Raw genomic sequence first — 13,437 nt, 5'->3', positions numbered from 1 at the left:
TGTAAAAAACTCTTAAATGCCCAATACCTGGAGGGTACAGTTCAACATCCGGATAATGTAGTCAAACTGTTGATCGTCCAGTACAGCACGGTTCTGTTGTACATGGAGGTTCAGCTCTTCGGTCAGGCATTGCCGGGCTGCACGCCCCTTTAGTGCCCTCAGAACTGCAGGCAACAACTGGTAAAATTAAAATTGAAATCAAGTTAAAACTCAAAGGTGTACTGCCTGAAACAGCTTGTAGCCAGCACCTCAAAAACTGTGTATAAGTTGTCAAAGTTGCTAAATGCCTGGAGAGTTGTCCCCTATTTATTCCCACCAGTCCAACCAAAATATGCAAGTGGTTTATTTGTATGCAACTTGAATCTTAATTATTATTCAACATTGATAATCCTCATACACACACAAAAAAGTATTTGAAACTAAATAACCCAATCTCACAGTGCTAACATTGAAGACAATATATGTACAGGTGGTGCATCATAATAAATGCTATAACCAATCTAATGTCAATACCTTCAGTAAAGAAAAGGACGTCGTTATATCAGCTATGCAGAATGCATATTACCTTGCCAAGAACAGTTGTCTGAATTCGGACTTTGGGGATCTAATTATGCTCAAGTCAGGTAAGAAACATTAACATTAAAAAGCCAAATATTAGCCCCGATTTTGCTTTCATTGACTTCATAGATCTCCAATACAGTCACCGTTATTTGTTGCAGTCCCAAACCAAAACCTGTTAATTAATAACAATACCTCACTAGTACCACTTAGCTTTCCCTCCATAACTAAAATCGCCTTCATTGTAAATGCGGTACAACGTCAACAGTTGGCTGCGAGCGTAGTTTCAGCCGCTACAATGTAATAAAAACAGATCTAAGAAATCAGCTTAAAGTGACTCGTGTAAACCTGCTAATGCAAATGTCTGTGAACATGCCAAACCTTCACAACATTTCTGAATCTGCCTTTGAGAAGGCTTTCCAATATTGGTGCAGTGACAAAGAGTGCAGGGTTATGGTTTAAATGTATCGCAGAGCTGTTGAAAATCCTCTACAGAGTTGGAAAGGTGAAGCCAATGTATATTGTACCAGACAGTACATGTATATTGTTCAAAACAAATGTTACATATACAGATACAGTAAATTAAGCATGAAACACACACACAAATTGTCTAATTTGCGTGTGCAAGTGTTTGCAATAACACTGGTAAAGCACTTTTGTTCAAATAAGCTTTACGGTCTGTTTTGCTTTTGTTTCCTGTTTATATTAAAACAGTAACTTCATGTCTGTGCTCACTTGTTTGTTGCCACATTCTGCTGAGTGGTTAATCTATGCAGCTGGTGACTGTAATGAACGTGGCATGTTTATATTTTCAATATTTTGAAAGTGTTATCTGGAATTGTTGAGGGCACCTCTAATTGTGTACAGCTGTAACATGGGAAATAGCGTACTGCAGCTCCCATGCTCAGTGTCAGTGAAGTCCTGCTCTGACAGCTATGATTAGATGTTACTGTTTATTTTTCAGTAAAATCAAGTTTAAATTGCAGTGAGTTTGTTCTGCTATTTACGACAATAAATACTAAATGTTTACACAACACTCAAACACGTTTGGACGGCATTAGCTCATTCATAAATATTGACACCTGCTTTTAAAGGGAGAGGCAGCATTTTTGTGTTACAGGCACCAATGCACCTAACCCTGAAAATACTGTACAATTTTTTTTTTCTGTCGCATTTACAACCATTTTAGTCCCAGTCTGCAGCCTGGTAAATTCAGTCTTATCAAGAACATGAGGTGAGTGCACACTGGATTTTAAACCGGTCAGAACAGGTTGAATTTCGCCTTCACCCTGATGAGATTATAAACATTAATAACCTGCCTCCACTCAGCTTCCCTTTCACTCAGCTGCCGACGAACTCGACAAAAACACCCTGAACACAGGGATAGGTAGGTGAGGCTAACAGAGGACATGTTAATAAATAATATTATCTAATTAGTAGTGTAGACACAAATTAATGCATGCTCATGTTTATACTAGCAGACAATTTTATTTAAAAAAAGAAGAAAGAAAAAAAAACTACGGTGTACTGACAGGGGTCACATCCCTAGTTATGAAGCATGAGTAATTTATTAAACAGTGTATATACAATATATCTGTGTATCTATCTATATTATAGTAATGTAAGGGACATGTGGAATAAAAACAGGAGTAACAACACCCCTTGAGGACTGTGGAGTTTTGTACCGTAGTGACTGCTGAAGATCTCCAGTGACTAAAGTTTATTGAAAGGATTAGTCAACAGTCACTACAAACATACAAATGCCAGGGAAAACCCTGGGTTTATCCATAACCAAATTTTGATACACTCAATTATTTTAAGTTTGTTTTTAGATATATGTAAAACATCAAAGTACACAAAAAACGATGCCTCAAGAAACCCACCTTTTTAGCTTCTACGGTTTTGTTTTCAAAGATGTAAGTAATACAGTTCCTGACCACTTCTAATCTCCGAGCACTGTTAGCTAGGACATTGCTGTCAATGATGGTATCTGGGAAAACAATTAAAAAAGAGAAAACTCAATACAGAACTTCCTTCTAAAACAGGGCTTCTCAAACACGGTCCTGCGGACCCCGTGTCTGCTGTTTTTTTTCATTCCAACCAAGCTCTTGAATTGATAATTTGCTTAATTAGATCTTTTTATTTGTTTTCAGCTCTTGAACAGTTGCATATTTCAAGTCAGATATAACATTGGTAAAGCTAAAACAAGTAAAAAGGTCTAATTAAGCAAATTATCTGTTCAATTAAGGGTCTAGTTAAGTACTTGAGAGCTTGGTTGGAATGAAAACCAGCAGACACAGGGGGTCCCCAGGACCAAGTTTGAAAAGTCCTGTTCTAAAACAAGTGCAGGTTTAAAACAAGTGAAGACTTCTTAAAGCCATTAACCTAATAATACATCTTCAATTGTTTATTGAATAAAGAATCTATAGTTTGACAGGATAATCTGATTACCAGGGGGAGGTCCGGACGGCACCATACATTTCTTCTCTGATTTAACAGCAGGTATTTCGTTTTTTTGTTTGGCAGCGGCATGGTCAATGAACAGCTGAACTGTCACCTCATCAAGGTGGGGGAAGGTTGTCTGATGTAACCGCAAGTGGGAGCCCTCTGTTGGCCTTTGTACCTTGTGCATGGCAACGGCTGGGTAAGGGTTCTCCTATTAATCAAAAATAAATAAATAAATAAAACATCTATCATCATATTTTATTTTCTCACAATTTTGTTTTATACAAAGTTGGGTTTAGTCATTTGGCTTGGGGTATATCGACACATACTGTTGCCCATCTACAGTAGACGGCTTTCTCAATAATGAGTCTAGCCAATCATAAAACTCAGATAATTATTAATACATATTATGGATGACACAGGGTACTCAGGGATCCGGCTCTCGATATTACCCGAATCCATTTTCAGGATTCGATTCCTCTTCAAATCCCTTTTTTGCTAAAATCGAAATTTCCATGCAAGCTGTGGTAGCAGAGCCACTCGACTTGACCGGCTAGACCAGTGGTTTTCAACCTGTGGTACGTGTACCTTTACTGGTATGCGACAGGCTTGCCACTGGTACACGCCGACAGTTCTTTGTGACGATATGATTCCTCAAAACACAATGTTCTGTCAATCGCACCATCGTGTATCAATCAGTTTGTACCACTGAAGAACAGAGAAACTCTAATGTAGAGCTCCAGACTGATTAATTAATATATATATATATATATATATATATATATATATATATATATATATATATATATATATATATATATATATATATATACACACACACACACACACACACACACACACACACACACACACACACACACACACACACACACACACTGAAAGTCTCCACGGCAGTGCAAGCGTTCAAATTTCTTTCAACCAAACTATATTTAAATGGCTTACCAAACAAAATTCATCATTTTGCTTCAAACAGGTTTACATACTTGACTCCTGCTCGTTTATATTCTTCATCAAAATATATTTATTGATTTAAAAAAATGGACATGGTAAAACAAACAATGTGTTTCGACACTAATGTGTCTTCATCAGGTATATTAACACCAGCAGAATACATGAACCCCAGTTTCTTACAACAGTTGTGATGGTAATCAAAACGTGCGAGTACTGTTTTAAATTTTAAAAAAAAGTAGCTTAAAATGAACAGCTGTTTAGGAAATGTAGATCAAGAACAGCAACAAATAATAATACACAAGGTTTGTGTCTTGCACACATGCCATTAACAAAATGTCCTGAAAACTTAATGTAATTAATGAAGGGCTGTAATGCAGCAAAATGAGCAAGCATTAAGCAAACAAGGATGTGAAAAGGTTACCGTAGCAACTCCAATAAACCAATGTTATCTTTCGCCAGTCAAATCGTAGAGTGCCCAGATAAAGTTTTGGATCAACACAAATAGATCTTTTTTTATCTCTTGCGTCTTGCATCCCAGCAGATTTTGTTACATTGTTACCGTCAGGAGTTTAAGTGATTTAACTGCACAAGATTCCATGGTGAGATGATGAGCCAAAGAATCAGCCACAGTAATTCAAGAGCAATGTTACCATTATGTAAAACAGTATGTAGCGTGAGTAGAGTCAGATGTTGAACAAAGTTTATTTCTCAAACTGACCATTAAAAAAAGTGAAAGCAGAATACACAGAAATGTGTGCGGTCAGCTGGCTTGCATTCCCTTCCCTTCTCCGGCCATGACTTACAACGACCTTCAAACTTGATTATTTCAACCTACAACCACAAACACGCGAGCAATAGTTTGTAGTGCTTTAGGAGCAAAAACGGTGTAATTAACCCTTTGCAGCAATCAGGTAACGCTGGTCCTAGAAGGCCTAGAACCGACTCTGAATTCCTCTACCCAATGTCATGCTTAACATATCATTATTTTACAGCCCTATTCAAAAACAACCTTGCTGCTTTGTGTCTTAAATCCCAGCCAGGGCCTGTCAACACCTGCTAGTGGGTCAGCAGATGGCCACTGCCAGTGTTTTTCCACTAGCTGGCAGTTCGATTTCTGTCTTATGACTACAATGATAGTATTGCTGGCATGATAGAGAAAACGAGAGCCATGACCATCAGCCGTACAAGTTCTGTGCCAAGTAGTCACTAATTACAAAATACATACATTTTTGTAGAGTTGTTCAGCAAGCTGCTTGACGTGCTTCATTACTTTGTGTGGATTTCCCTCCTCCAATCTGATTCGCTCAACTTCAGTGGCTATAAGCTAAGTGACAGGGAACACAAAAATTTGAACATATCTGATTTGAATGTACAGCAAATAAATACAAATCCTGCTTGCAGATGCAAAGGTTGTGTGGAATACAGGGTACACTAGCACTTTTTCTTGACCCAGTGTATAATTTGTTCTGGAAACAAATTATGGTTTTGATGCAGCAAAAACCAGAAAATCAATGTTATGAAAATCTAGCCCTTAAAATACTACTCAAATGCAGTCAATCAAAAAATTCAGATATACTTATAACTTTTTTTTTTTAATTCATGTATGGATTCAAATTTGAATTTAATACCATTAGTATATTCAAAAATATAATAATACCCCCCTGCTCATTGGCTGCAACTATCTACAAGTTCCAAGTCAAGTACCGCTGGAGCAGGAAGGAGGCTGAGAGCGAACCGGTAACCTCACACACACAGGTCAGAATCCGTAATCACAATGCATTACACACCACAGCCAGTTATACTATAATAAATACAAAAAATCTTACTTCATCAAAAAGATCAATTGCTCTGTAAGATGGTCCCCTCTCTGATACAAAACCAGCAAATGCCATCCCGTCCAATACCTTCATGAGAAAATCATCTTCAGTCAGAGCACGCTGACCCAAAAACGCAGCCTGAACACAAACACAAAACACAAAAAATGTGTTTAATCACTTTAACACCATATATTTAAGTACTCAGCTGAAGGATACTAATTCATCCCTGAAGATGAACACCAGTGGGATTATCTGTCAAGGTTTTAAAGGTATAGGCCTATATATACATACACACACACATATATGTATGTGTGTGTGTGTGTGTGTGTGTGTGTGTGTGTGTGTGTGTGTGTGTGTGTGTGTGTGTGTGTGTGTGTGTGTGTGTGTGTGTGTATATATATATATATATATATATATATATATATATATATATATATATATATATATATATATAAAAACCAGATAACTGTGGCCTGTACTTTTTAAGCTGATTTATTTTGTGCAACAATTCTTTCAAAGTAAAAAAAACTTCTTTTAAATGGTTGTTCTTGCCTTATGAAATCGGATGACAGGTTCAGGATGGATGCGAATGATATGCAGACACCAGCGATGACCCTGAAACAACTGTGCAAACAACCATAGAAACACAGCACGGATTTCTTTATCCTGGAATAAAGACCAGAAAAAAAAACAACAATAAGCCTATATACTTAAAGAAAAAAAAAAGAAGAAAAGCAAAGTCTACTAAAAAAAAATGCATCTGTAATGTAAATATAGAAATGTAAAACATGAGATTAACTGATATTTTTTATCAATCCCACACATCACATTTGTAGAACTGCTGGCATGTACCAGATATTGCCAAATGAAAGCTGTCCAGACTCAGTTAACTTCCATTTAAAACTGCATAAACAACAGTTAAACTGCAGGGTTAATGTGTTAGAAGACACGAACCATCCTACTGCAGGACAGCTTTATAGAGAGGTCATGCAACTATCGTATTATAAATTTTAAAAACCACCCATCTAGCATCATACCAACCCTGCCAAATTAAATTGGTTATCAAGTAAATCGGTTTGTGGTTTTAAAAGTTCCACACTTTGCTGGTACGGTGTAGTTTGAGGACACTGTGGAATTCTCAAATGGCAAAGTCATAACTTACCTGGATTTTAAGTGAAGAAGGTTGCATAGCAGATGGTGGAAAAGCATGATCTGCAACCTCTAACTCCGGATCTAAAATCTAAAAAAAGGACGCATTTAATAAACATATTCTTTGTAGTCAAGTATATGCTTTCCGTCTAGCTGTTTTTGCATGGGGGTTATTAAAAGTTATGGACAGCAACTTAACTGGTCCCCCATCAATACACTTACAGTAACAGCACTGTAGGTGACCACAGCAAAGAAAGTTGGACAAACTAATGATGCAAAAGTTTAAAAACAAAATATATATACATATCATTGGAATATTTGCTTGTATTACAAAAGTATCACATTAGGGCTGCTACGATTAAAACGAAAATTGATTTTTCGATCAATTCCATTCCTCGTTATATACATCAATATAAATACTGGATAATGGATTCAATAATTACATTTTTGTAACTCGCATAGTTAATAACATATTTTAAGTTTATCAACGAAAATTCATCAAACGCCCTGCCTTGCTATTTACAGTACTTCTGCCAGACATGCAGTGGGCGTGCTCTTTTCCTGCTCGTGTTAACTAGCATCTGATTTGCTGGTCCCATCCTACGTACACGGCCCTTAGTGTATTCAATGTAAACAACAATAAACCGCACCGCTTTGGATCCAAAGCAGGATGACAGGCTTGTATTCCTGGCAAAGAGCCTGTAATTAAATTGTGCACATTGAACACTGACTGTATATAGTTTGCGTGTCTTTGGAGTTTCAAAATGAACTGTTGTAATAATAATAATAATAATAATAATAATAATAATTTAGGCAGGGATTTCCGCATTGTGTGTTTCACACAGGTTAGATGATATAGTATAAACAAGATGCAATATGTGATGCTGCTGTCACGGAATAAAAAAAAGAGACACATTAACTTGTGTCTTATATAGGATTACATTCCTAAATACATTCCTAAATACTGTAATCTGTTTGGAATCTATATATATCTATATCTATATCTATATATATATATTCTACTAACACCCCTGTAGTATGTTAAACATGCTTTAGGTTTGTTGCGAATGTTTTTTTTTTTTCTCCTGACGCTATCAAGGCGTAATTACCCCTTGCATTCAACTGTTGGGCACAAGCTTTTACTTCACAGCAATGATATTAAAATAACCATGTCAGGGGGAGAGGAATGGAGCTAAAATGTATGAGCGGTACAATCATCAATATTTATTAGAATGGTTATATTCTGTGTGCCCGATTAATCGATTGCTATTTTGAGGCTTAACTGACAGCCCTATATCTCATATATACTGTAATTACCATAACAAAGCGTGGCATAATGAACAGCATTGCAGAATCAGATCACATAACATAAATTACTACACTTTGATCTTCAATTATAAATACCCCATTTTGAAATTACAGGTAGCCTACAGCAGATCACATTTTCAATATATCCAATAAATATACAAATAAATTTTGATTTAACAATGGAAATTTGATATCTAACTAGGCACTGCGCATAATGTCATTCATGCTGTATGGCCTCAGAAGTCATATAGGAGTTAAAGATTTAGTTACCATGGACAGTACAGTCTGAGTCTGATGTAATAGAGGGTCAGGTAGCAATGAGATGTGGATACACTCTGGAATGGTCACTGTCCCTCCATCAAGGTCTGCTATAATTACATCCAACTTAAAAGAAAACAAACAAAACATTCAGTACAACAATGCAATTAAGGATCAGAGCAGCAGATGTTATTACTGTAATAATAATACTTGAAGAGGAAATGGTGACAAAAAACGCATTCTGGATTGCTGTTATAATATTGTTTTATAATTGATTTATGCAAAGTATTTATTTATTTTCTGCAAACAAAAAAAATATAAAAAATAAAACCTGGCAGACATTATTTAAAATTAAGGGAAAACAGTTCTATCCGACTAGGACAAAAAACATCATAATTGTGAAATACAGAGGGCAGTAATTTAGTGCAGTCCATGTACAATTTACTGTCAATGTGGCCAAACCATGACTGAATTCATTACCCATTAATGAGAAAGCCCTGTATTGTTCTTGACATGTACAGTAACACTGAAATTACACTGTGGATAGTATATTTAGCTAGTATGATTCAATAATGACCTATAAGTGAACTGCATTAACTGGGAGCTCCTGCAGTGCAGCGTTTTTATACTGTATTATGATAGGATACTTATTTTATGAAAAAGTAAGTTTTCAATGGGCCTTAAAAACAATGTCCAACAGACAGTACCTAACAGGTGCGTCAGTCTCCATAAATACAGAGGTAACACGCCAAAGAACAGATCTGCACACCAAGGAAGAAAAGCGTACCAACGCTAAATTCAGTGAAAAATAACAGGCTGTACTTATTAATAACAGGCTAAAACACAATGTGCATACCGTGCAAAAAGTGCAAAGTGCAGACGTTTCATTTTTATAACATTTTGTTGGAAAGGGTAAGGTCAGAAGACACTCTACCAACACAGGCACCCAATAAAAAGTGACAGACAAGGCATACTCCTAGTCAGTAGCTTTGCCCCTCATTTACCCTAGAGTCGTGCAATGTGACCCACCCCAGTCCATACTTGGTATCTCGCCACAAATGCACCAGTGGACTTCCACTGCTGTACAAGATAATTCTACGTTGTCCAGCTTCCAAGTACAAAATTTTACTATTATGTCATCACGCCTTAATTACTTGTCTTATGTTATTACTTCAAACATTAGTTTTGATCGACATCTCTCAAATGTGCCAAGGAAATTATTTTGAACAGCTTTAGGTCTGGCTCAACTTATCTGAAAACATGTGACATTAAGGATCTAATAGACTGCCGTTGTTCTGTGCAATTAAGAAACAAAACATCTAACAACCCGCTCCAAATTGAAATGAGGTGAACCAAGATCACTGTTCAGACAATTCTGTAATTAATACAAACATGCTTTGATAAAAAATAATTGTTAGAGACCCACAGCACATCAGACCCAGTCCTCTATTAGTACAGTAAAAGTGCCTCAGAAAATCACATTGGAGCATTTCAGGTCATTAACTTGCTGGTAGGACTGCTACAGGAACGCATTACTCAACCACAATTGTATTTCAAAGAAAAAAAGACCACTGACCAGTTCCTGTGTCTCTGAACGAAAGAAGGAACTGACTCCAATGATGAATGGTGTTGGGGTGCACAGTACCTCCAAAAGTTTACCTGGCAGGATTGGGATGTACGTGAAACTGAAAGAGGTAGAAGTGAGACAATAAATGGTACTGAAAGTACCACTGAGTAACACGTCAGTCCTCAGTTCTCCTTTAAATATAAGCCAACAATGGTTAGGGTTACAGCTATTTACTTTGAGTGTGTTTACTGCATTAGTCTTTTTAGCCTGTTTTACGGTGTCATCAAATCTACTTTCAGGATGAATAGGTTGTTTAAACGGTTGTCAATGCATGTTTGTGTAGAGCAATAGCAATAGTATTCCTCATTTTCGGCCTCTAGCAGTCTTTGTGCTTTCAGGTACTTTCAACAAAACAAAGTTGTAATGTTCTGGGGCTAGTTTCACAAATAACTTTATCACTTTGCAAACTGCAAGCTAGTAGCCATTTTCTTATTAACTTTAACAACATTTGGAGGTACACTGATTTAGACTTTTCACATTCACATTCTTAATTTTGCAAATCTGATTAAAAAGATTTAAAAGTTTCTTCATTTCAATTTATTTTCCACTACAGAATTAAACTGGATTCTGGAAAAAGTGGTTCCCAGGCTGCACTAGCAGCTTTTACCAAACATTACACAACAAAACAGACACAAGACTAGCAAGAAACAGACTGCCTTAAATATACTCCTACATATTTTTCTAATGCCTCAGCATACAGCAATGGGATTCACCTGAAATCCCACCTTACCAGTACTTAAGTGGAAACATGATGGATAGAAGAGCTCGACATGCATCTGTGAGCCGTTGGTAACTACTGGACAAAAAAAGGATCTTGTGTTCAGTAAGAGCAGCACAGAACAGGTACAGCACGTTTATGATTCCTACAAAAAGAATAAGAGAAACAGTAAGACAAAACATCAAAATGTGTAGCATGCATACAGTAATGGTAATAAGAGTGTATTCGCTATAGAATTTTGGTTCTAGTCCTTTTATACTATTTGCTGGAGAGGGTAAGGTCAGGTAGAGTGTCAGTAGGTGCCATGCACGCTTCCCCTCATGCTTCTACCAGCTTACCTATATATACCTGCCTACAGTAACTGAATGGTGGTGATGTGATCTGTGTTTACAATGAGGACGCCTAGGGTAGTATACAGTCCTATAACCGCAGCACAGATAAATAAAGGCTTTTTAAGCAGCAATTTAGACAAACATTTTGACATGAATTAAGAGTTATTTTGTCAAGTCTGATACTGTATTCAATCTAACTAAAGAAAAACAAATTGTAGGCTTTCTATAAAATGTAATTAGTAATCAGTAAGGCTGCCACATCTAATTAGAATAATGAGCTGCTCAAGTCTTTGTCTGTTTGCTTGTTTAAAATCTGCTAACCCGACTGCCACCCCTCTCCCCTTCCCTTCCCCTTCCTTAGTCTGGCTATGGGATGTACTGTAAATCATAAAGAATGCACTCAAATATATTTTAAAAGCACTTACCTAACTGTTTAAAGAGTAGTGCAACACTACAGCCACTTACAGGCAGTGAATCGTTAATGGGTGTCTGGATCACTTGCCGATCACCTGCCCCCAGTGTTACGGTTCTCTAGAAACAGAAACAATTGCAGTCAAGCTTCCACTTCAACAAAATGATGTTTAAAATACAGACAGAATAGGAATATTCTATTTGCAAATGTTAGACTATAAACTACTGTATGGAAATAAAACTAGTATCAGAATATTGTTACTGAGAAAGCATAACGCTACATGTCTTACATGCGTTAAATACCGAGTAGAAAAGGAAATTCAGCTTAATTCAGTGGAATGCTACAAAGAATGTATGCAGTGGTAGATTTTGTTTACTGAATCTAGCAATATATATATATATATATATATATATATATATTATATATATATATATATATATATATATATATATATATATATACACACACACACACACCTTTTTGATGGAGTCCCAACTATTTGCTATGCTCCAGTGCATTTTTTAATGATGAAGTTAGCTCTCCAACAAAGTGAAATTTACACACATTGAGACTATAAAAAAGCCCTTACACTGAAGTATATAACGTATTACTTCAAATTAACGCCGTCCTCGAATTAATGCCTCACTCAGATATCCGATTTTAACTGCAAGTGATGTTAATCTTTTGCAAGTGATCGTGCAATGGTGGCAATATTGTTGCAACTACATGACTCGCTGCACAACTCCCAATCGGTAAGGTATTTATTGCAGGTTCTGTTATTCCAGGAGCAGTCACACTTGTCTGTAATTACCCTTATATCCAATAGAAATTCTGTTTATAAAATTGTTAACTATTAAGCTAGTGTTTATGATTTAAGAAATCCCCATGAACCTGACATAGGGTTAAAGAATAAACAAGACAGGAAAAAGAACAGTCCTGAAATCAGAACCAATTAAATTAGGATAAGGAAATGTAAATAAAAAACAGGCATACCAAGCTTTCCTCTCTCTCATCCATGCCAGGCTAGGTTAGCAACAAACAGAGACACCACAGGAAATTAGAGACAGGTTACAGAGAAACTTACAGAATTACAGAATTACAGAAGAAAAAAAAACATCTGTAGTAATTCTAACACTGCACCCCTAACAAGCTGCTAAAGAATTCCAACATCCTTCTCTATTTTTTGGAGCATCCTTTACTGTTCAGATTGGCAAGATTTGATGAATGGCCCTCAAACAGCAAACCCATATTGAAGAATGTATTGTATAAAGGCTGAATTTACAGAATATACATGTCCAGTGTTAAAATACATTAACCCTGCAGTTAAATCTGAGTCATGAACGGTTTTTCCTGTGTCACTGGAGTCTAGATCAATTATTATTATTTTATTATTATTATTATTATTATTATTTTTTTTTTTTAACAAGCTATCGTTTGTAAATGGAATCAATGAATAGATGCAAATCAGGAAAATAATTCACCACGTTAAGGATATATCTGATTTAGGTAATTTGGTATAAGATGATTACCTGAAATAAATTGCCCCTATAGTTCTTGTATGTCAGTAAACGCCTGAGAAATTCACTACAAAAGTGGGGTATAAATATACTTCCTTTACCTGAAAGAAACTACTGGAAATTTGCAGTGTAAAATATATGCCAGCATGTGATAAGACAGTCTAATCCATGTATTTGTTGGAATGAGTACTGAAATGACCCACCCATCCACAGAAATTGACACACCAGGCAATTGAGATCAAGGAGGCTGTCAAAGGGGTACACTTTTAACAGAGACAGTTGTTAAGGTCCAGTGATGGGAAGCTCAGCTTGTATCTGAATAGG

At 36.4% G+C, this 13,437-nt stretch overlaps 1 protein-coding gene across 5 annotated transcripts in view; it reads right to left on the bottom strand.

The window, feature by feature from the left end:
* Positions 1-13,437, bottom strand: part of LOC121318165 (myotubularin-related protein 5-like) — a 64,799-nt gene that overhangs the window by 25,046 nt on the left and 26,316 nt on the right. For 4 of the 5 annotated variants that reach the window (XM_041254551.1, XM_041254555.1, XM_041254552.1 and 1 more), the window contains exons 6-17: positions 12,590-12,619; positions 11,610-11,715; positions 10,865-10,997; positions 10,084-10,192; positions 8,520-8,633; positions 6,955-7,032; positions 6,345-6,458; positions 5,802-5,930; positions 5,201-5,299; positions 3,010-3,214; positions 2,442-2,548; positions 28-177 (exon numbers count right to left, since the gene is read on the bottom strand). In XM_041254551.1, the coding sequence (XP_041110485.1) occupies positions 28-177; positions 2,442-2,548; positions 3,010-3,214; positions 5,201-5,299; positions 5,802-5,930; positions 6,345-6,458; positions 6,955-7,032; positions 8,520-8,633; positions 10,084-10,192; positions 10,865-10,997; positions 11,610-11,715; positions 12,590-12,619 (1,374 nt within the window). The remainder of the gene's footprint in view (positions 1-27; positions 178-2,441; positions 2,549-3,009; positions 3,215-5,200; positions 5,300-5,801; positions 5,931-6,344; positions 6,459-6,954; positions 7,033-8,519; positions 8,634-10,083; positions 10,193-10,864; positions 10,998-11,609; positions 11,716-12,589; positions 12,620-13,437) is intronic. The other variant, XM_041254554.1, reaches the window with a different exon arrangement.

This window comes from Polyodon spathula, chromosome 7 (assembly GCF_017654505.1).
Source record: "Polyodon spathula isolate WHYD16114869_AA chromosome 7, ASM1765450v1, whole genome shotgun sequence".
In the NCBI taxonomy this organism is placed as follows: Eukaryota; Metazoa; Chordata; class Actinopteri; order Acipenseriformes; family Polyodontidae; genus Polyodon; species Polyodon spathula.
This window is presented reverse-complemented; position numbering and strand designations above follow the sequence as displayed.